Source organism: Mixophyes fleayi, chromosome 7 (assembly GCF_038048845.1).
Source record: "Mixophyes fleayi isolate aMixFle1 chromosome 7, aMixFle1.hap1, whole genome shotgun sequence".
In the NCBI taxonomy this organism is placed as follows: Eukaryota; Metazoa; Chordata; class Amphibia; order Anura; family Limnodynastidae; genus Mixophyes; species Mixophyes fleayi.
In genome coordinates this window covers 61,623,444-61,645,387 of record NC_134408.1, presented here as the reverse complement: position 1 = coordinate 61,645,387, position 21,944 = coordinate 61,623,444, and the positions used below count along the sequence as shown (strand labels likewise).

General features: G+C 40.4%; 1 protein-coding gene across 2 annotated transcripts in view; it reads right to left on the bottom strand.

Annotated features, from left to right (window-relative positions):
- The window catches only part of KPNA7 (karyopherin subunit alpha 7), a 65,639-nt gene that overhangs the window by 16,111 nt on the left and 27,584 nt on the right, over positions 1 to 21,944 (bottom strand). For both annotated transcript variants that reach the window (XM_075179917.1, XM_075179916.1), the window contains exons 2-6: positions 19,044 to 19,130; positions 10,909 to 11,049; positions 9,396 to 9,481; positions 8,948 to 9,216; positions 3,023 to 3,105 (exon numbers count right to left, since the gene is read on the bottom strand). In XM_075179917.1, the coding sequence (XP_075036018.1) occupies positions 3,023 to 3,105; positions 8,948 to 9,216; positions 9,396 to 9,481; positions 10,909 to 11,049; positions 19,044 to 19,109 (645 nt within the window). In that variant the 5' untranslated portion in view covers positions 19,110 to 19,130. The remainder of the gene's footprint in view (positions 1 to 3,022; positions 3,106 to 8,947; positions 9,217 to 9,395; positions 9,482 to 10,908; positions 11,050 to 19,043; positions 19,131 to 21,944) is intronic.

Below are 21,944 nucleotides of genomic sequence, written 5' to 3'. Positions count from 1 at the left end.
TACTATATAGGGCCTCCAATATTCCAAAGATCCAGACAACCAGCAACGGAACTAAAGTAACCAGCAGCCACAAGTGGTGACAGTGACAAGAACAGGTAGGAGAGAGCAGAACAGTCTGCAAAATGTCCTGAATCTGGTGGGACAGTCCTGAATTTTGATCACTGTTTCGCTTAGGACAGTTGGGAGGTATGTCCTGCTTCACTGTGTACTGCTCGTGAAGGCAAAACTGTGTGCACCGAACAATATTGCACACAGTATTGTCAGTGTATTTGTCTAAAATGATAACCATGTTACATGATAGGGGGTTACCCTGTCTAATGTGCCCAGGCCCCCCAGAGTATTAATCCATCCTTAAAGGGTACAATATTTATTTTTGTTACAATATATATTTATCTATATAAATGGGGCTTTTATAGTGTTGCTTAATCCCAGGCCCAGAGCTGAAAGGGCCTATATTCAAAACTACCTCATCATAAAGCTGTATAACCATATAGATATATATGTATTTACCGTACTTCAGGACTGTAAACATCTATGAACACTTAAAATAGCAATAAAGTGATTCAGACATATCTGTATATAGATTTATGAATATTTTAGTTGACCAATTATACAAGTGGTAATAGAGGTACCTCTACTTTATAAATCGGTCAGATTTGTTTTAGGGGTTATAAACAAATCTGACCTATTATAAAGACTTTAGCCCGGGGGGCAAGCAAACAGCACTGGCCCACAAGTAGCGGCCCATCCTTAAAGGGTACAATATATATTTTTGGTACAATATATATTTATCTATATAAAAGGGGCCAGCCCTCCCCTGTTGTCCTCCTAAAGCCAGGTAAAGATCATAACACAACACATACAAACTAACCAATTGTGCCTTGTCTGATCTTATGTGCGCAATTAGGCTTTGTGAAACACATACAACACGTATCAGGAGTTTGTGTTGAAGAAAAGCCAAAAATTCTCCTCATAAGATATCGTTAACAATTTTACCAATGACAAAGTCCCAATCAATCAGCATGCCTATTCATGTGTACACACTATATGCGTTTTACCATCTGATCTGTGATTTTCCTCTGTCCCCCACAAACATGAAAGGTCTTAATTGCTATTATTTACATTGTTCAGCTTTGTGTATAGTTACTTTCGGAAACTCAGTTCACACTGTTACGACTTATTGAAATATGATCAACCTGTTAAACGAAACAAAAAAGCTTTGTTGCTTCTTGCCTTGGCAAGAACGCTGCACACACTGAATCGGGGAGAAGAAAGAATCAGACTTCTTGGACCAAGGAGTGGTTCCAGAGGAGAGGCGCCTTTTCACATAATCCACTGCTACAGGAGATACGGGACTACAATCCTCACGACTTAAGGCATTTCATATGGATGAACGATCCCACATTCCAGGAGCTACTCCAGATTGTCGCTCCACACATCCAGAAGGAGGACACTCATTTAGGGGGACCCATATCTGCAGAGCAGAAACTGGTTGCTACCCTACAATTTTGGCCACAGGGAGGATACTGGCTGATCTCATGTACAGCATAGCAATTTCACCGCAAGCTCTGGGTCTGATCATACCAGAGACCTTTGAGGCCATCATACAAGTTCTCCAGGGACAATAAATGAAAGGCTAATTTTACACCAATATTTTTATTTTTTTTTAATTACAATAGAAACTGAACATTAAAAAAACACATACAAATGAAGCGCTTGGTTTAAGCCAAAGGATTTTAGCACAAATAACGCTAATGAAATCTGCAAATAGTGTTGATGTGAATAATTAAGAGGCAGCTCATATTGTGATTATTTTTGCCTTTAGAGACCAACCATAGCTGACCCCATTTGTGAAATCTGTAAAGAGGTGCCAATAGATAGCAGCATGAATGAATATTTTACAACGTAATGTACTATTTACTTACATTAGCAGATCTTTCAGTTATTTACCTGACATATTCTCTAGTCCCAACAAACTCTTATTACTAGCCATACACTAAGATATCTGGTAATCTGAGAGATCTTGCTGCATGTATGGTACCACTACATCCAATTACCGTTAGCAATCCTATTGATGTATGCATACAAATGTCCCGACACTGCCCTGACAGACCCCGATGAAGCCAAATTACAGCCAATTTGGCCACCTACGTGCGTGCTTAAATTGAATCTTAATGCTGTAGTATGGTTCTTTTATAGAGTGGCTGGATCAAACCATATGTGGCCACCTAAATATTAATAAGCAGTATGTTCCCTCTACCAACACTAGGCCACAACTAATCTGTACAATGCATGCCCCTGTTCGCACAGCCAAAACATCATCCCACTGGCATTGTTGGGAATTGAAACTACACTGGGTTGATGCTCTACAATGATACTTCCTAGCACTGTTCACACATACATGCTCACCAAGGGACAACATTAGACGACCAGTCAGCTGTTGAGAAACACTTGAAGTAAATAGAAATTACAGTTACGGACATACAAGTTAGTGTTTCTTATACAGAATGATAGGAATTTACTGAATAAATTATTTAAGACTACTTTGAAGACAGGGAGAAGTCCACATGAGTTTACCAATAAGTGAAGACTCACTATTGTGCCAATGATGAATACGTAGTTCTTCAAAGTTGCATATTTTTAAATAGGAAAATAGAGCGTAAAAAAAAACATTTAATTTTGGGGCAAATTATGGTTTCTAAAAAGATGATCTGCTAAAAAAGGCACACAACTACTACTGAATGTTTACATAATGTTCAGCATAATTTATTAATAGTTTGGATGCTTCATTTACTGGGAAAGAAAAGAGACAACATCTGAAAACCCTAAGTTACAAGGACGATAGTATTTGTGCATTGACATGGAGTCTGTCTACATGAAGTTGAGTGTGGGTACTGAGAACCATATATTTTTTCTTTTAAATGTGTAAAAAAATTGTTACATTAATATTGCAGCGTTAGCCATTGTAATAAAATAGTGCAAGTGGATACATGGAGAGGGGAATGTACAGAAAGTTAAATACCGGTGTCTGTGGAGTCACCAAGGATAATAGTGGTGAGATCACGTTACAGTTGATCAGTGCATCTCTGTACATTGGACCATCACCTGGTGAGAAATGAAAATAGTTTTTAAAGGAAAATTATACAATAAGTTTCCCCATTTCTGCATAACATTACAGTGCAATGGCTATACTGTAAGTCAATATTATTGATCTGAAATGCCAATGAAAGCCTTGGATTTTAGCTGATCAATTGGCTTAAAATATAAAAATAAAATTTTAGTTACCATTGAATCCATTTCCTCAAGATATATATAATGTAGTGGCTGCCATGGAGTAAGTAACCCAGTTAGATAAAAAGAAAGATACCTAGACAGTATATAATGCAGCTCCTCATCATCCCCTGGTCTGGTTTTTGTACAAAAACAAATAACAAACTTAGACATTCAGGGCCTGAGTCATTAAGGAGAGCAATGCATAAAAAAGGAGTAAGTTTGCTTCCAGGCAAAACCATGTTGCATTGGAGGGGGAGGTAAATTGAAAATGTGAGGACAGATTTATAGTTGGGATAGGGCATGTCCTAGATTATTTTTACACTGAAATTTAAAGTTAAAGCTATCAAATATTTGTATGCTACATGAACAGCCAGTATTTTCCGTACATACAAAATAAACTTATTTGCACCCCTTGCATTGTAACATGGGTAAATGTTCTCTGGCAAAAACCTTTTTTTTGCCTTACTTTCCTTAATGACTCAGGCCCTCAGTGTTTAAATGGGAAAGAAAGTTGATTTCCACACACCTCCTAAAGATACATAGCGAGTCTAATTAGCTCAGCCATGGAAAGGGCCAGGGATCTTGACCAAGCAGGCTTAGTAATCTCTACTGCACCCTACACGCCAGGCACAGGCCTTTTTATCCCCCCAGGTCCAGGGCAATGTGGCATCAGCACTAGGTAAGGGGTGCCACCTGCCCCATCTTAAACCTGGGGGGGGGGGGGGGGGGAGGGGGGTTACTATAAAATTATAAACCCATAAGACACTTAGTTGGACACTTTATTAGATCTGAGAAGGTGGGGAGCTTCAAAATTTCAAAATCTAACCCCCAAGTGCTCTGCTTCTGCATGCTCAACTCTGTCTTGCAGAAGGCAAGAAGTGGGAAGTGTTGATCACTGTTTGAACAGGAACTGGTAAGACTGAAGGGAGGCTCAATCTCCATTCCATTAAAGTTAGTTGCTCCAGATGTGGATGGAGAAATGAACTTTGGTACAGCATATTTGGTGGAAGAGGTAGAGGTAATGGTCTTTCCTAGAGCACCTCCCATGCTACCATGGATGACATGGCAATACTTCCATATTGGCCATCACTTCTGCTTTCTCTTTTGATCTTTTAAAAATGTGAGAAATGTGTAAACAGAGGGAAGACATACCCCAGGCAAAACACCCACAGAAATGTCAGAAATGAACTGGTTAACGCCTGACATAATATGCCATTATGTTCTAGTGAATTGCTACAGGCAATGCCAAGGGACCTCCGTTTTCTTTTCTGCCACAATTCTTGCTACGTCAGCTTTCTGGCACCTCTTTGGTAACTTATGAATACCACAACAGTCCTGTTGTCAGACAATATTCTGAAGTATTCCCTTTTGGAGGATGAAAGTATTAACTGCCTAACACACTGCTCTAATTTTTAAGACATTTACATGTATTTTTTCCTCATTTTGTGACCATGATCTGTGCCAGAAGGTGGGTTTACCAGCCAGCAATAAAATATATATATATATATATATATACACAGCATGGTTCTTTGCCACCAGCTTAGAGACTTTCAAGTGGTTCGACAGTATGACAGTACGATTCAGAGACCTTTGTGATCCCACCAAGTAAAGCTCCAGCTGGAAATTCTATATGCCACCTTGCCTAGGGGATGATTGCTATGGCGGAGGTAGACCTCCCAAACAATTGAAGTCCCTTACCCATCATTAAATAGGTAGTAACGCCAAGATGCAATAATCAGACCCAAATGCTGGCCAGAAGTGACAAAATCGCCACTGGGAAATATATTAGAGATAACAGGTAAATGTTAGGCAGCGAAAACATCAAGAGTTTAAAAAATATACAACAAGGTAGTAATCCCTTTCCTTTTATATAGAAAGGAAGTACAATTATCCATAGGATTATCCAGGGATTGTTTAAAACACCATAATCCACAGATGTGGGAATGGAATCTTAATACGTGGTAATAGATGTTAATATCCTCCTTTAGTGGGTGGGGGGTCAAATATAAGAGTTTCTTAAAGTTGGCCCATAGGTTGGCAAAAAGTCTGCAGTTTGTACCAAGGATCTAGGATCTTGATACAGCTTTCTTCGGTTTTGTATAGTTTGTTTGGAACAGAAACTTTATTTGATGTGATGAGATGACTGTGCTGTGCACAATACAGCCATGTTCTAGCAAAAAAAAAAAAAAAAAAATCAAGCTCTCCTGCAGTTGACATATTTCAAACTCAATTACAACAAGGATGTTGTACAAATAGGACCATATCATGACACCACACTTTCAACTAGCACTTTGGTAAAGAGATGTTGCCAGGCTGCAAGACAGACAGGTGAACTGAAAGTGTGGACCCGAGGAATTTCTTGTGATTAACTGCAACAGGAATATGAAAACAGGTCTATGGAATATACCTTTCACAGATGACGAATAGTCCAGAAAAGTGTGAAAGGAGTAAGTAATAAAAAATTTGTCTGTCTGACCTGAAGGAGCAAGAGAAATTTGCCAGAGCCTCTCTCAAATTATCAAGACTGTTGTGCAAGGCTTCCAACTCTGCTGGGGTGGATAAGAGTCCTGGATTGAACAAACAAACAAAAAGAAAAACCCTCTATCTTACAATGTCCAAAACATATTGCGCTGGGAAAGCGTAGGATCATATTTCTGCACACTGTGTATATCTGCCCCCTACTAATATTAATGGAAACAGATCCTGGCAATAGTCATTGTGGGGTCCTTGTTTGTCCTCCATTCTTTAGACAGAATATCCCCACTACATCCAGTCTTCCTGGTCCACAACTTCTCACTTAGAGCTTGGATCCTGGCGCACGCAGTTAGATTTGCCTCCAGACTTCTGCATCATGGTTTTTAGTTCATCTCTGAAGAACAGAATACTGACTAGCTAGACTATTTTTATTTTTTTTTTTGCTCGAGTGTCTGCTGCTCAACGGCTTTCCTAGTTCCAATCCCTTAGTTAGTTGTTGCTAAACAAAACAAACAAAAAAAAAAAAAAACCACCACACGACTTCATCTTTTTATCCATGGAGTCCCTTAAAAGACCCCAACTTCAAGCAGAATAGTAGCTTTGGCTGTCATACTGGCTATAGGCGCATCTACTTTTGGAACCAACGTGTGCCATATGCTCCAACCTCTTTACATTGGACTGACTTTTCCACCTGCCACCCATTCCTTAAAGTTTCCACAACTTGATGCACTGACAAAACTACCCTTTTTACCAAGATCTTCAAAAATATTTGTACCTCTTGGAAATTGTTTCCTCATTTCATCCCCATAGCCTGGTATGTGTTTAGGCAAAAATTTCCACAAAAAAAACCAACTTAGGATTTCATATAGATAATCTATAGACAAATATGGATTTTGAAGATTGACAGTCAGAGACCTTGTCCTCTTTCTGATCTTCCTTGCTCACAAAAAACAACAAAAAAACAGCTTTTTCTACAAGTTCCTTAAACTGCTTAGGGGCTTTCCAAGTTTGCTAACTACATACTGTACAAGAGATCCATTCATGTGTTCAATGTTTGTCACAAGCAAAACAGACTGTTGAACTTTGCTCTCCTTTCCTTCCATAGGCTCTACAAGAGTACTAAAAAGGACAAGTTACCAGCAGCTAGAATAATGTAGGAAACCAAGCACCCCTAACTTAACAGCTTACTGAGGGTAGGAGTTATTCAGATTGTTGGGGATGGATCAGGCTCCATCCTGCTGTACAGTAACAGTGAAGGCAGTAGACCTCTTTATCCAGGAAGAGCAAAAGCAGTTCAAGATCTTTCCTTGTCCTCCATTTTGGTGGCCTGTGGAGTCAACTCAAATTTGTAGCAACTCAGTGACAGACTCACTAAATGCCAATACTCAGTTGCAGCCAAGCATTTTTTTCATTTAAAATGAGATGAACACTAACTTGTAAAAGTCTTCCTTTCATAGTATATTGATGCAATTTGAACGCATCTCACACAGATGTGAAGAATGTCCCAATGAAGGTGGCTCCAAACGAAGTTACAGCAGTGTCAATCAAAGCATGTCCTCCATACTGCTGCACCTTAGTGTATAGTGTCTATTCCTATAAACCTAATCAGCCACAACATTAACCACTGACAAGTGAAGTGAATAACATTGATTATCTTGTTACAGGAGGCACCTGACAACGGGTGAGATATATTAGACAGCAGTCAGTTCCTGAAGGTGATGTGCTGGAAGCAGGACAAATAGGAAAGTGTAAGGATCTGAGACTTTGATCACAATTTGACTTTTTTTTCAGAGCATTTCCAAAACGGCAGTTCTTGTGGTGTATCCACCAAAAGTGGTCCAAGGAATGGGAAGCGCATTTAATAAGTATTGCATTGGTACCTCAATACCTGTCTTGTTGTGCCTTTTCAGGATGGTGGTAACAGACTATTTAATCTGCACATTCACAGTTGCGAGAGAAAGGGTGAATTGAAAGAAGGGGGGGGGGGGGTGACAAAGGGAAGATAGTGAATTAAAATCTATTTAAATAGCGCCACTAATTCTGCAACGCTGCACAGAGAACTCATTCACATCAGTCCCTGTCCCATTGGAGCTTACAACCTAAATCCCCTAACATACACACACACAGACCCAGAGAGACCAAAGGCAATTTAATAGCGGCCAATTAACCTACCAGTTTGTTTTTGGAGTGTGGGAGGAAACTGGAGCACCCGGAGGAAACCCACGCAAACATGTGTATATACACACACAGTGGGGAGGGGGCAGCTAGATACATACAAAACACCTCATAATGGAAGCTGGGACGGAGGAAATTACCTCTGGGAAGTCAAATGAGTACACATGCTCCCAATTGCTGTATGCATGGTCTAGGAAACAGTTTTCTACATAGAAGTGTCCTGTTTACCCGGGTAGCAGTGGGGGGCAGGGTCTGAGTTCTTAATTGTTGTAGAGTGCAGCTTATGGTGTGGCCAGCATCAGGAGGTGGATATTCAAGCATTATGGGGGGAGAGGGGTGGTTCTGGGCAACAGGCAACGTTGTTCATTATGGAAAACAATCTAGTGCAGCGATTTCCAAAGTGTGCGCCGCGGCACCCCTGGCTGCTGTCAGAGGGTGCCATGGCCAGGAAGAAAGGATGGGGGGCGGCAGGCACAGAGTGTGATCGTGAAAGGGGGGGGGGGGGCACAGAGTGTGATGATTTTTATACATGTTTTACTTTGTTTGAGCTTATTCCTCTTATTAGCTGTAAATTATTCTTTGACAGAAATTATTGAAAAAAAAAAAAAAAATATATATATATATATTATTTTCCCTTGGATGTGTATTTTTGCAAGCAACTTACTGAGTATTTCTGTCATGATCTAAATACTTATTTCGTTATTTTGACCCAAATGCTTCTAAAACGGTACTGCTCGGTAATTATTTTGGAGAGGTTCCTTGAAAATTTTAGAGACTAAGGGTGCCACAAACTGAAAAAGTTTGGGAACAACTGATCTAATGTAAACCTTAACAGAATTGTATTTCTCTATGAATTAATCCTAGGCATTACCCCTTTGATAAAGCATAAGGATAAAAACAGATTTGTACACTTAATAAATCTGCATGGTTATAAATCCAAGAGACATTTCCCATCTAGGGGAGGCACTTTACAAAAAAGTTACAAAGTTGGAAGGCAAGGAACCATGACACAGACAAGTCTTACCAGCAATGTTTCCCAGAGCCCACACTGCCTGTTCACTGATCTGTAGGTGTGGTGATGTGATCAGAGATATAAAGGCAGGTATAGCCCCTCCATCTACCACAGATTTTGTTTGTTCAGAGGTGCCAGAAGCAATATTTGTGAGGGCCCAGGCAGCTTCAAACTGTAAAGTACTGTTATCATGGTAGCTCAAGAAATCCACTAGTTTTGGTATTAGCCCAGCCTCAATGATATCGTTTAATGGAGGGTTCCTCTCTCTTGAGAGCATTTTCCTGCAATAAGAGGGATATGACAGGTCAATGTATAGCTTGTACTGGCAGTGGGCCCCAACATATCAATTCCCAAGGTGTCTTACTATACTTCAAACAGGGATGTGGGCTATTAATCCACAATTTTAAAGACCACAGGGACAAAAAAAACATTCTCAAGCAACATTTAGGCTATTTGTAACCTTGCAGCCTGTGCACACTTCAGTTCCAAGTCTGGATTTCCAGAATTAATGCCTTGCACAATTTCATCCAAGGAAAGCGCGAGGACCTGAATTAAAAAAAAAAAAAAAAAAAAAAAAAGAGAAGGGAAGAAGAAGTCATGTTCTAAAATATATACTCAAACAGGATACTACTTATTTGATAGGAAAGTCAGTAAAAGCCTGAAAGCTATAAATATGCATTCTGAACTGCATCTTACCTACAACTTGGACATCTCTGCTCATCAGCTATGATAAGGATCTTTTAAAGTCTCCATTTTACATTTTGATAGTTTTAGACAGAACACTAATTAGTTGCTAAAAAAGGAGCCATAATAAGGATTCTGTAGATCAAGCAATTTTAATGAAGGTATTCACATACCCAAAATTCCTAGGTTGAGGATAAAGTCTATTTGCGTGACTATACTAGTTATACACTAGATATGAGCATGTGAACAGTCTCCCAGTATTACATGCAGTGAAATGCTCTTTCCCTCGCCCCAACAGAGTACACATCAAGCCTCACATTGCAGAAGCCTTGGTTTATATATTGCTCCGATACAATAATCAGACATGGAATCTTAGGATTTAAGGGCAAAAAAAAAAAAAAAAAAAAAGCCTTCTTAATGGATTTGCCAATTCCATAAACCGTAAACTCCAGTGCTTAAGCAATAAATCTGTTTCAGGATCTTGTGGCTTCTGTTAAAACCAACTCAGCAATATTTAATAGAATAGTCAGGATTGTTAGAAAAACTTGTTCAAAACTAAGATTATTTCAATTAGTCCAATGTACTTGATTTTAAGATTTTATTTGTGTGTAAAAGTCTGGTGTCTGCTTATTCCCATTCCTGGGCTGTACCTTCCAATAGGTAAAATATTGGACCATGCATTACTGGAAGAGATGTGGGTGTTTAACTTAATGTTAACATGAAAGATTCATAGATATTGAAAGACAACACATTGCTAGCCTTGTGAAGGGGGTTGAATATTATTTCTATCTCCTTCCAAGGGGGAGGATGTTTGGGAGCAGCAACAAAAACTTGTTTTTGTAATATATGTGGAACTGGAAACTTGAGAGCATAACAGGAGCCTCGAGAAAGATGCAAATTCTCACTCTGGACAGCTTTCTGTGGCTACAGAGTATCTCAATTGATACAGTAACAGTTTATTTAAAATTACCTATTGGAGGGAAAAAGTAAATAGCCCCAGTTGTCTTACTATTCTGCATGCAAGGAGCAAAGCTGCACTTTGTAGAAGGTTTAGTACCCTTTACAACAACTTCTGCCTTCCCCTAGAGTTATTGCTACATGCTCCCATGAACTTTAGCTTATGAACTCCTCACTTACTGCTCATTATATGCAGGTGAAATAGTCCCTGTCACATACGGACTGAGATCAAACAGGTTGTGTATGTCGCTTCCAGGAGCAATGTTTGTGTGTCATTATTCAAATATCAAATTTTTAATGTTGGAAATAAAAAAAATAAAATAAAAACTAACCGCCAGGTGGTTTCTTTTTTGTTCAGGAGAGAGAGCCTGATCCTCAGGAAATGCAGTCACATTCCTCCTCTTTAGTATCTGCTCATCTTTCTTGGCCTTCCTGAGCTCCACACTGACTTCTACTCTTCGTCGTCTTAGCTCCTAGAATACAGAAGGTTTGCCAAACACACCTAAAACTCGTGTAAAAATTTATTTATACACACATACTGAAAAATTGCACCTTTTTAGCATGGTCTTGAAAACTGCATTTATTATTGCTTTTGTGTAATCTTTGCCCAAAACATGTCTCCTTTTGGAACATCTTTTGATGTGGTCCTGCGCATACGATACATAAATTACTTATTCCTCAGAGCAATGATAAACAGTGTTTAGCCCTAACATGCTGTGAGATTCCTTGAAAACCTTACACCTAGGAGGTCCATCCTGTCACAGGAAGATTCAACTAAGCCACCCTGTCCGTGTGTTCTGCTGGGGACCAGCAGGACTGGTCTCTGTTTCTTTATTGTATTTATTTAATCATCGAATAAATGGATTTTGTTTTTGTTTTATTTTTAACTTATTTGTAACAGCAGGTAAAAACAATACGTGTCAATGAATATACTTAAAATATCAAAAGGCACGAGTTACAAAAAAACCAAAAACAAAAAACACACAACTTTCACGGTACGGTAAATACCAAGCAGTAGCTAGGAGTTAAAGGTTTAGCGGCTATAGGTAAAAGTGAGGATCATTCCAACACCGTAGAGACCATGTAAGGTTGGGGATATATAAAGATTGGAGCAGACTGCTGGATTTTCTGATTTTTAGGGGAATGAAGGGAAAGGGACAAGAGGGAGGGGGGGGGAGGGGGGGAAAACGGGTCTCTCCATATTGTGTCTACGTCCCTGCACAGGGGCCTTTCTTATCCAGGTAAAATGAGGAAGAGAGAAGCAGGCAAGAGGGGGGGGTACAGAAAGTAGGGGAAGTGGAGAGTCTCAGAGGCGGGTAGAACAGAGGCTCAAAAATTAAGAGGCAAAAGATAGTCAAAAGGGTGTAAAGAACATAGAGGGCTTATAAAAAGCCTGACATATTGCAATTAGAAGTATACCAAGGGCCGCACACTTTATGAAAAGCGGGGACTGTATCGTGGAGGAGGCTTGTCACATATTGCATGGAGGCAATGTGCCAGGTTCTATTTAGAACAGCCTCTCTAGAGAATTGCAAAGCTTTCTTCCAATCACTATCTGAAGTTTAGCTGCGTTACATGTGTCAAACAAGTTTACCCGATGACTTAGAGATCCTTTTGATAGGCTGATACAGGAGCACAGATAACAGATCCTTAGGCACATTAATTGAAGTAACCTGTTTAGATTTTGGGATGATGTATTGCTACTGGTTAGATACTAGAGGGCAATCCCACCATATGTGGAGGAAAGTTCCCACTAATCCACAATTATGCCAACATAGATCAGAGGCGTGGGGGTAGATAGAGTGCAATCTCGCAGGGACCATGTACCATCTAATATAAATCTTGTAGGTGTTTTCTTGAATGGCTGTACCAATGGAAGACCCTGAAATTCTGTGTCAAATGCTAAAATTACTGAGGGAAGTTTGGATTGATTTACATAGGAAATAAAGTCTATAGTCCTAGTATTATCCAGGGTTTACCTGTTAAACCAAAACTTGATCTGGGACTATGAGTTGTGACAGATGGTTGTACAACCTGTTTGCTAAACATGGACATCAAGCTAGTTGCTAAGATCCTGGCAAAGAGATGGCCAGATAATTGGTGCAAATTGTGGGATCTTTGTTTGGATTGGGTATAACTATAATAGTGGCACGTGTGGTGTCGGTGAAACTTCCCACTTTGGAGGACCGAATTAAAAGTAGAAACTAGATGCGGTGTCAGAATGTGTGCAAAAGTTTTATAGCATGAGATGCTAAGTCCATGAGGACCAGGAGCCTTCAATGATTTTTGGGAATTAAGGGCTACTTTAATCTCATCCCCAGCGATATCCTCATTCAATTTGGAAGCTAAGGTCCTGTCTAGCTTTGGTAGTTTACAAGCCTTTAAATATCAATGAGCTCCCTTCACAGAACATTATTTAGCAGTTTTCACAGATTTTACAAATCCCTATACAATCTAAAAAGTCGTTGATAACTGTTGGGTCGTAATTCAGTGTACTGTTTTTATCTCTTTCTCCAATAATTTTTATTGGAAATTTTCAGTTTACATAGTATAAATGAAAACAAAAAAAATTTAGGGAAGGAAGGGAATTCAGTAAAGGTAAGGTGAAAGTATACAGAAATAAATCTAACATTTAGACTGTATACTTTGATGGACCAAACGCATTACAAGTGTCATCATCACATTTGGGGCAGCACGGTGGCTCAGTGGTTAGCATTTCTGCCTTACAGCACTGGGGTCATGAGTTCAATTCCCAACCATGGCCTTATCTGTGTGGAGTTTGTATGTTCTCCCCGTGTTTGCGTGGGTTTCCTCCGGGTGCTCCGGTTTCCTCCCACACTCCAAAAACATACTGGTAGGTTAATTGGCTGCTATCAAAATTGACCCTAGTCTCTCTCTGTCTCTGTCGTCTGTGTGTGTATGTTAGGGAATTTAGACTGTAAGCTCCAATGGGGCAGGGACTGATGTGAATGAGTTCTCTGTACAGCGCTGCGGAATCAGTGGCGCTATATAAATAAACGATGATGATTTACTTATATTGAGACCCTTCTACGAGAGGGAAACCTGGTCCTTTATTGCCATAATTGCCTGTACTGTTCGTTTGGCTTTCAATTTGTGTCTTTAAGCCTGGGGTGCAGGGCCCTGTGGGCTCGTTCAATAGGTATAACTTTATCAGAGAGCTCGGGAACTAGGGCTTGAAATAAATGAACCAGATACGGTTCTGCTAGTGATTCGACGACGCCGGAATGTTACGGATCCGAAGATTGTTTCGATATTCTCTATTTTCAAGGTCCTCTGCTTTATCTTTAAAGAACATCAGCTCCCTGTGAAGATAATCAGCATCTTGCGTCATCATATGCTGAAAAATCCCATCTGTGTCCTCCTTCTGCCCCTTGAGCAGTTTTTATGCATAATGGGTAATGGAACACCAAGTGGGATTTATTGACGGAGAGAGTGTTTCTGGGTAGGCTGGGACAGATAGATTTAATTATGCAAACATGAGGAGAAGTGCACATTACAGACTAGTGGGTGTTTAAAACTTAAGTTGATGTAATAGCAATTGCTTATATTTAGCTCACTGCAGCTGGAGGAGTGTTACTGTTTAGCCACTAGATGACGATGTAGTCACACTTTCCATCATGTATTTATATAGTGCTACTAATTCCGCAGCACTGTACAGAGATCTCCTTCACATCAGTTCTTGCCCCATTGGAGCTCAGTCTAAAATTCCCCAACACACACACAGACATGCAGCAGCTCTGTACACGGACCACTGGCAGGGGAGATAGAGATGAAGACCCACTCACAGCCGTAAGAGAAGCCCGACAAAGGCGGTAGTGACTTCTGGGAAGGCTGGAACTAGACGGCAGCCAGGCACTCCAGTACACTCCTCCGATGGTCCCCTCAGGCAAGAGGCATCAGCTAGTGAACCGCAAACGCCAGCCTACAGCGGTCTAGGTCAGAGGGCACGGGTCCCACCATGTCCACCGCTCACAGCCTCTATATATGCCAGCCAGGTGGCGTATGCCTTTAGTCTGCAGGAGGTGGAGAGGGTGCAACAGAGTTTGGCAATGGAGGGGTGCAGCAAGATGTGTGGCGAGTCTCGGGCCCGTCGGAAAGAAAAATGGTGGGGTCAGAGCCCAGTATTGGGGAGAGTCTTGCGGAACGATTTTAAAAAGGTGTCTACGGGGTATCAAAGGAACATATGTTGATCCCCAAGGAGTCTCTCAATGTAAGGTGCCTCAATCAGGAATGTAGCTAGCCAGTAACTACATAAATAGGCAGTTGAGCCTGGAGCTGATCCTAGACACGTCCGCTCGGTAAGGCAGTTAAGGCGCGCCCCCCTCCCGAATTAATGTGTTTTTAATTTTGAGACCTATCCCTTTCATACAGTATTTTAAACTCCTCCAAACCCATTTTATTAGAATAGGTTTCAATCTACAGCACTGCTCTTTGTATTATGTCTGGTTGATAGCAAGATGTGCAATAGGCCCTGAGTATTAGTTGCCGTATGATTTGTTTACTCAATTGTTGGTGTTAATCCCGATAAAATCGCTGAAAATATTAGTCATTTGTTACTGCTGGGTCCTTATCCCAATAGCACCAGAGTGTTCCCAATTTTTGGGGAAAGGTAGTTATTTTAAAGATGTTCCCTTCTCCTTCAGTCCTTTCCATCTGCAGCCAACATGTGTGGAGACATCAGAGTGGAAGTCGCGGCCTGGTCCAAACTGGGCATGCGGCTGATTGTGAAGAAAAGCCGTTCTTTGTTCCATAATGGTAGTGGAGCAATCTGAGTGAACGGAGCTTCAAGAATAGGCACAGAAGTGCATTTTCCAATGTGTTTCGTCCTTGGGCTTTCTTAGCGATATAGAACGCTTGTACTGGATGCAGGGTCCCAATCTCAGAACAGCCGGTAACAGATCATATTTGGTCTAATCTACAGGTCACAGAAATTACAGCAGGTAAGTGGTTGTCAAAGCAGGATCTTAAAAGCAGTGTTTATTACCTCAAGTTTCCCAATAAGGAAAATAACACACCAGTCTAATTCTAGCGATCTTTCCAGAAGTTAGATGGTATAATACAATACATTAATCAAACAGTGTCCCATTTATACACATTCTGACCCACATTAGCAAGAGGCAACACTGTCCCCTGTCCCTAGATGGCTCAGAGACAGATATCACATAACATATTTATCAGGTTGCAATAGATCTCCAAATGTAGATTTAACTGTAATGCAAAGTTAAAATTACGCTAATCTGCTATCCTAGATCACATTGTTCAGGGGGTTTCCATTCACTTTAGCAAGGCATGATAACCGGTAACTACTCCTTGCTGTACTTTCTAAAGTACAGCAGGCTAAAAAGACATGTTTGTCCCTTGACATGGCAGAAATAAAAGCAAAAACACACACATATACACATAGATCCATCTATCTCAGTACATTTGCAATGTTATACAGTGGTGCCCTGCACCCCTAATTAAAAATAAATATCTACAATAAGTTATTTCTACATGCTCAAGCCACACTGCCCATAACATTTCTGCAATTTAACATAAGATTGAGCTCCGACACCGTAATACTGTGTGCAGGGGAGGATTGGACACAGGCATTACTGGGGAGGTTCCAGGTAGGCCAGTGGCCCAACGAGGCAGTCTCATGTATAATTTTTTTACCTCTTTTTGCCCCCTGGCATGTGGGGGCCATGGGTGTGGGGGGAGGGTCAAATCAAAAGGCATTGGCGGTCATTGGAAAGCAACAGGCAGCCAATCGTGAGGCTGTCTGTTGCTGAATGGCCTTAGACAGGAATTGAGTACTTCACTTCCTGTCTGATCTGAGGAGCGATGCAGCAGAAGAGCACCTGAAGGTAAGCGAGGGGGCTGCAACGTACAAAACTATATGGATGGGCATGTACAAAGAAAGCTATAGGGAGGGGAAGGCTGATATAATGAGTGAAGGAAATGCGGGGGGCTGCTATAATGTGAGGGAATGGGGGGGGGGGGGCTGTCTTAACCTACCTCCCACCCATGTACTACGAAGTTAATGGTGGAGTTTAGGTGGGTACTAATTATTTAATTTGTGCCATTGAATATGTGGGATGATGGGGCAACTTAGTTTGTAGGTGGTGCCTATTAAGATGGGCGACCTTTATTTTAGTGCTAGGGTGGTTAGGGGCTATTCATTGTAACATTTTTCTAGCCTCCTCCCTCCCCTAGATGGAGCCTTTGGGCTGCTCAATAAATTGCAGGTGCTGTTTAAAGCACAATTAAATGGAACTAGTCATAAGTATATTAAAAGGACAGGGGTGGGGATGGGGTGGGTAATAAAAAATTCCACCACTCCAAAAAACCCCAACACAGGTGGGAAATATGCAGCTGCCAAGGAGTCTCAGGGAAATAAAAATTAGTGGTTATTCAGTTTCCCTTTCAAAACTCAATGATAGCCACAATCTATGAGATGTAGTGTTTTTCTAGAGTCAAGGTTTACATCTATTAAACGAAGTGCAGCCACCTAAACTGTCAGACTAGAGAGAGCAAGACCCTTGGTCTAATCAATCCTGGAAAAAAAAAAAAAAACTAAAATTTTTGGAATGGTAGCAGAAGCTGGATCAAATGATTTAAATTGGCACCATAGAATGAAGGCCTTCAAAATCCTATAATAGGGGAAAAATTATGTTTTATGGTTTTCAGAAGTATCCCAAATTGCTTTATCAGAGAATACCTTGCATTTCAGCATCAACCACTCAATCTCCATGTCATCTTTGGGTTGGGATGTAAAACTGAACCCTGATGTAGCAGGCCTGACCAGGCTGGTAGAGGTCAATGATGTTCCAAAAGCTTTCCAAAGACTGTAGACCATGGGTGACATGGCCAAAATAGAAGTACCGCTATTACTTCTATACTTTCTTCTTTCATGATTCTCCATAGTGTGCAAGTAATGAGAAGGTGGGTGGGGTGGGGGTATGAATAAATAAAGTCATACCCTAGTTGAACGTTCCATGGAATGGATAGAGCATCTATTCCCTTTCTTATGGTATTATTGTATCAAGAATATAACTGTTGCCATGGTGTTTGAGTAAGACCAAAACATGGTGTCCTAGGAAGGTTGGAAAGTACAGGCAAATATTCTGGAAATGAGGGCAATACAGAAAGTGATTCAGTAAATATTTTTTCATTCTTTAAACACATTCCTTATGTTAATTAGAGGAGATTTCCCAGCATTTGGAGCTGGAAAGCACAGTCCATTCTGGTTGTGATAAGTACTTAGGCTTGTATTTTGCCCCCACCCAAGGAATTTCCTTGCAGTACTTGGAAGCTTGAGGTGATCTAGGATAATTGGATTGCGATCCCACCAATTTAGTATGTCCAGGTGAAGACCATCTGTAGTTGAAGACTTTCTTCTGACAAAACAAAAAAAAAGGGATAAATCTATCAAGTTGCAGGTTTGAAGTGGAGATATTGCCTATAGCAACCAGATTCTAGCTGTCATTTTGTAGAATATACTAAATTGGTTGCTATATGCAACATCTCCACCTTTCAAATTCACAGCTTAATAAATTTACCCTCAAGTCTTTCACCATCTACCTGTACTCCTAGTAATAGTATCTGTTGACTGGTGACTTTTTGCAGAAACATTACCACTTGAGATTCCCCAAATGCAGAAATATCCCTTTCCTGTACCAGAATGTTGTCTAAATAAAGCAAAAGAATGATGGCTTGTTTTCTCCGAGTTTACCACAAGCACCTTGGTGAAGGTCATTGGAGAAGCCGGTAGTCTGATAGGGAGACATGAATTGGAAACCTGAATTGGAAAAATTGGATGTACACTTAGGGACGAGTCTTAGTGGGGTCTGGACTCCACTTTACCTTTTTTCCATAAGGGAAGAAACCTGCTGTTTAAACGTGGTGATTCGGGGGGCGGGGGCGCAGGGATGAGGTCAGGCTCCATAGTGTAGACTTCCCCCAAGACATGTAGTTCCTAATTGAGAATCTCCACAGTATTTCAAACTGCTTTAATACCGATCACAGTACAAACCGGAAAGGACTTCATATAGGCGCCAGTGACCTTTCCGCGCATTCTAAAATCATTGTGCATTCAAGCCAGGGTCTTCATTCACTAATTTCAGAACGAACATTATCCTCAACAGCTTTTAAATGCCAATGCCCTGTAGTTGCTTGTGCATAAGGAGGACAGAATCTCCAACCCCACCTTTGCCAGTTAGAAGTAGCAAAGACAGCATCCCCAAGGAGGCATACGTGTCCACTTGCATCACCAGAAGTGCATTGCAAGGATCATCCAGACTTGCAAGGGGTAGCCAATACGGGGAAAGGGGTTTTGGGAGTAAAGAAAGAAGAAAAAAAAAAAAAAAAAGACAGCACACTACAGAAACTGAAAGTTTGGGGTAGCTTCCAGTTTAGGTGTGTGCAAGGCTGTTGCAATATTTACATGAAGTGCAAGTGTACTTACTGCTGTGTCTTTGCCCTTATTTTTAAACTTTTTCATACGATCATCAGTTTCATTTGCGATTGGCATCTTTGTTTTTAGTCTGTAGACCTGTAAAATGGGGGAAAGAAAAAGTACAACTAAACAAAACTAAATACAAACTTTGATTTACAGCAGATTACAAACAACTATATCTTCTCAAAGCATTCTATAAAATTCCTGTAAAGTTTGATTCTGGGTAAACACCTATGCAATCTTACTTCAGATGTCATTTCTGTAACGATTTCACCAACAACTGAAAGTCCTGATGAGCATTTAGAACCTAGTTTACAGCTGATAGTTCAGAGATAAACATAGATCTTAAGGTAAAGATTGTGACTCTGTACACACTACAGATATCTGCCTACGCTGGTGGTCACGAATGCATACACACTCCCACATTTGCCAGACATAGATTAACCATTGATCGCAATTTTTAGGAAGTTTAGAAAACCAAACAGATGCAATGTGTTTTGGTACAATAAAATATGATTGTGGCAGCATAAAACACTCATGCAATTTTTGACCACTTGTTCAGATATTACAAGATTTGCACAATAATTGCATAGATGTGTACACAGCTTAAGCAAAGTATCAAACAAACCCTTTCAAAAACAAGGTTGTTACATAAAAACCCAGTACTCCTTACCTGCATGTACACTTCTGAACTCACTATGTACCATAGGCTCTTTCCAAACTACTAGGCATACTCCAGAGACTGGCAGCAAGCAAAAATATCAAAGGGATACAACTGATGTGGTTAATGAGAAAAGTGTATCAACCATTTCATTTAACATACAAACCTGTTTAACATGTCACTTTTAGTCATTGCGAATAATGTGTTATAGGTTATTTACCAAGTATTAAAATAGAGGCTAGATTGAAAGAAACAATGTACTACAAGTCATAAAAAACTGTATTTAAAGGAAAAATAGAAATGCACCAAATAAAAGTTAAGCTCATAGTTGCTTACACGCCTGGAAAATATGGGAGACTCCCAGAATATTGGTGGACCACCTGGCTTTCTAGGAAGCTAGGCCAACATCCAGGATACCCAGCCTGTTCAGACATAAAGCTCCATTCTCCCCCCCCCCCCCCCCCCCCCCCCTTCAGATAGCTTCACTATACAGCCTCAGATGACATGCTAACCATACACAAAGCCCCTCTGGTTGCATACTGCACACAGAAGTATTGGTTCCACTTAGTGGTGCTGGACACACCTAGGCAGCACACCACACCAAGGTGCTATTTGCATAAGCCCGATGAAATTATTTTTCGAAAGCAAGCAACTCTAGTTAAGCCAAGTAAAAACAAAAAAAAAAAAAACAAAAAACTAATTTGATGAAAAGCAAAGTTTATCAAATTTTAGATGCTTGTTCTAGCAGTATATGCTTGTATGACAATATTCTTAACAAGTAGAGCCCATTGAGCTGCGCCCCTGGGGAACTGGCTCAAAACACCTAGAGTTAAATTAGTTTGAGGTGGTACTAGGTTGCTCTAGTGACAAGGCCCCTAAAGTCTGGATCCACACAGACAAGCAGCAGACAACACCCCCAACACACTATAGGAAGAATAAAGTGTCCAGATCTTGTGTACAGATAAAAGTGTCAACCTGGATGGATTAAGGGGGCCAATTTATACCCCAAGACTCATGATTAAACAATGGCTATCAGTCCATATAAACTGATTTCATTTGAGGTATGCATATGCACTTAAAAAAAAAAAAAAAAAAAAAAGATTAAGCCAATAATCATTACCCCTTCTACTGATCCATGGTAAGCTATCAGGAAGGATTCAGTCAGCAAAGACAAGCTACACATTAAAGGTTCCAGGTGATGGAAGCAGTTACAATATTACAATGTGGGACACCATGATTGTGTGCAGACAGCAAGTGGATGCCTTGGCCAAGGGGCACCAGAAGACCGTAAACTACTAGATAAAAAACCCACAAAAAGTCTAGGGTAAGCCTATCCTATCACAGCATTAAAGGCCCCCTTTGTCAATTCTGGAATTCTTTCAAAGTAGTTAAACGTGTTGCATTAGAGACACAAACATATTGGTACACAGCCCTGCTACTTCTGATATGTGGTGCATTCCACAGTGAGACACATAGAGACGGAGGGCACGAGAAAGCTGAAACTACTGTTACTTTCTCTGACCAAGAGATTTAGTTTATAGATCAAAGTCTTGTCATATTTTTTCAATTAAGAATCCACACACACTTTTTCAATAGATAACCATAAAAGCCAAATACTAAGTAAAGGATAAGAGTTTGATTATCCTAAATTGTTTTATTGGAGGTACTGGTGTATCACTGCAAACAACTGGACGCCCTTATACATTTGACCACCTGGCGTGATCTTGGGATATTTAAATGTAACCCCTCTATTCCTAGGATTAAGGTGTGTATGGGTATGTGGCTGTGTTTTGGTTCCTGGCCCACTAGTTTATCTTTACTCTAGGTGCGTAGTGCCTCCACCTTAGTCTTCAGACAGTAAGCTCTTCGCAAGTTAATGCCCTTGTTCAGCAACACCAGAGGGGGACCAAGGAACCCTCCGTCCCCTTACTCTCAACCCCAGGCTGGAATACAGGAAAGGCACACCACTCTGTAGCTAGCTTTAGAAACCACACATTTCTAGTGTGGTTCCCGAGGGTAGTTTCTTTTTTTAATAAGTTTGCATAACGAGTGCACATTTAACAGTATATTGGCTCACAGGTAACCTAAACAGATTATCCTTTAGGATATTAAGAACTGTGTGTTATTATATGATAAGCTAAAGACTAGCTTCAGGAGGTACCTCTACATCTTATTATTCTTGCAAACAGTTCGCACTATACAGGGACATGTAAAAACACGGTAGGTGAAAACAAATATAAAAAAAAAAA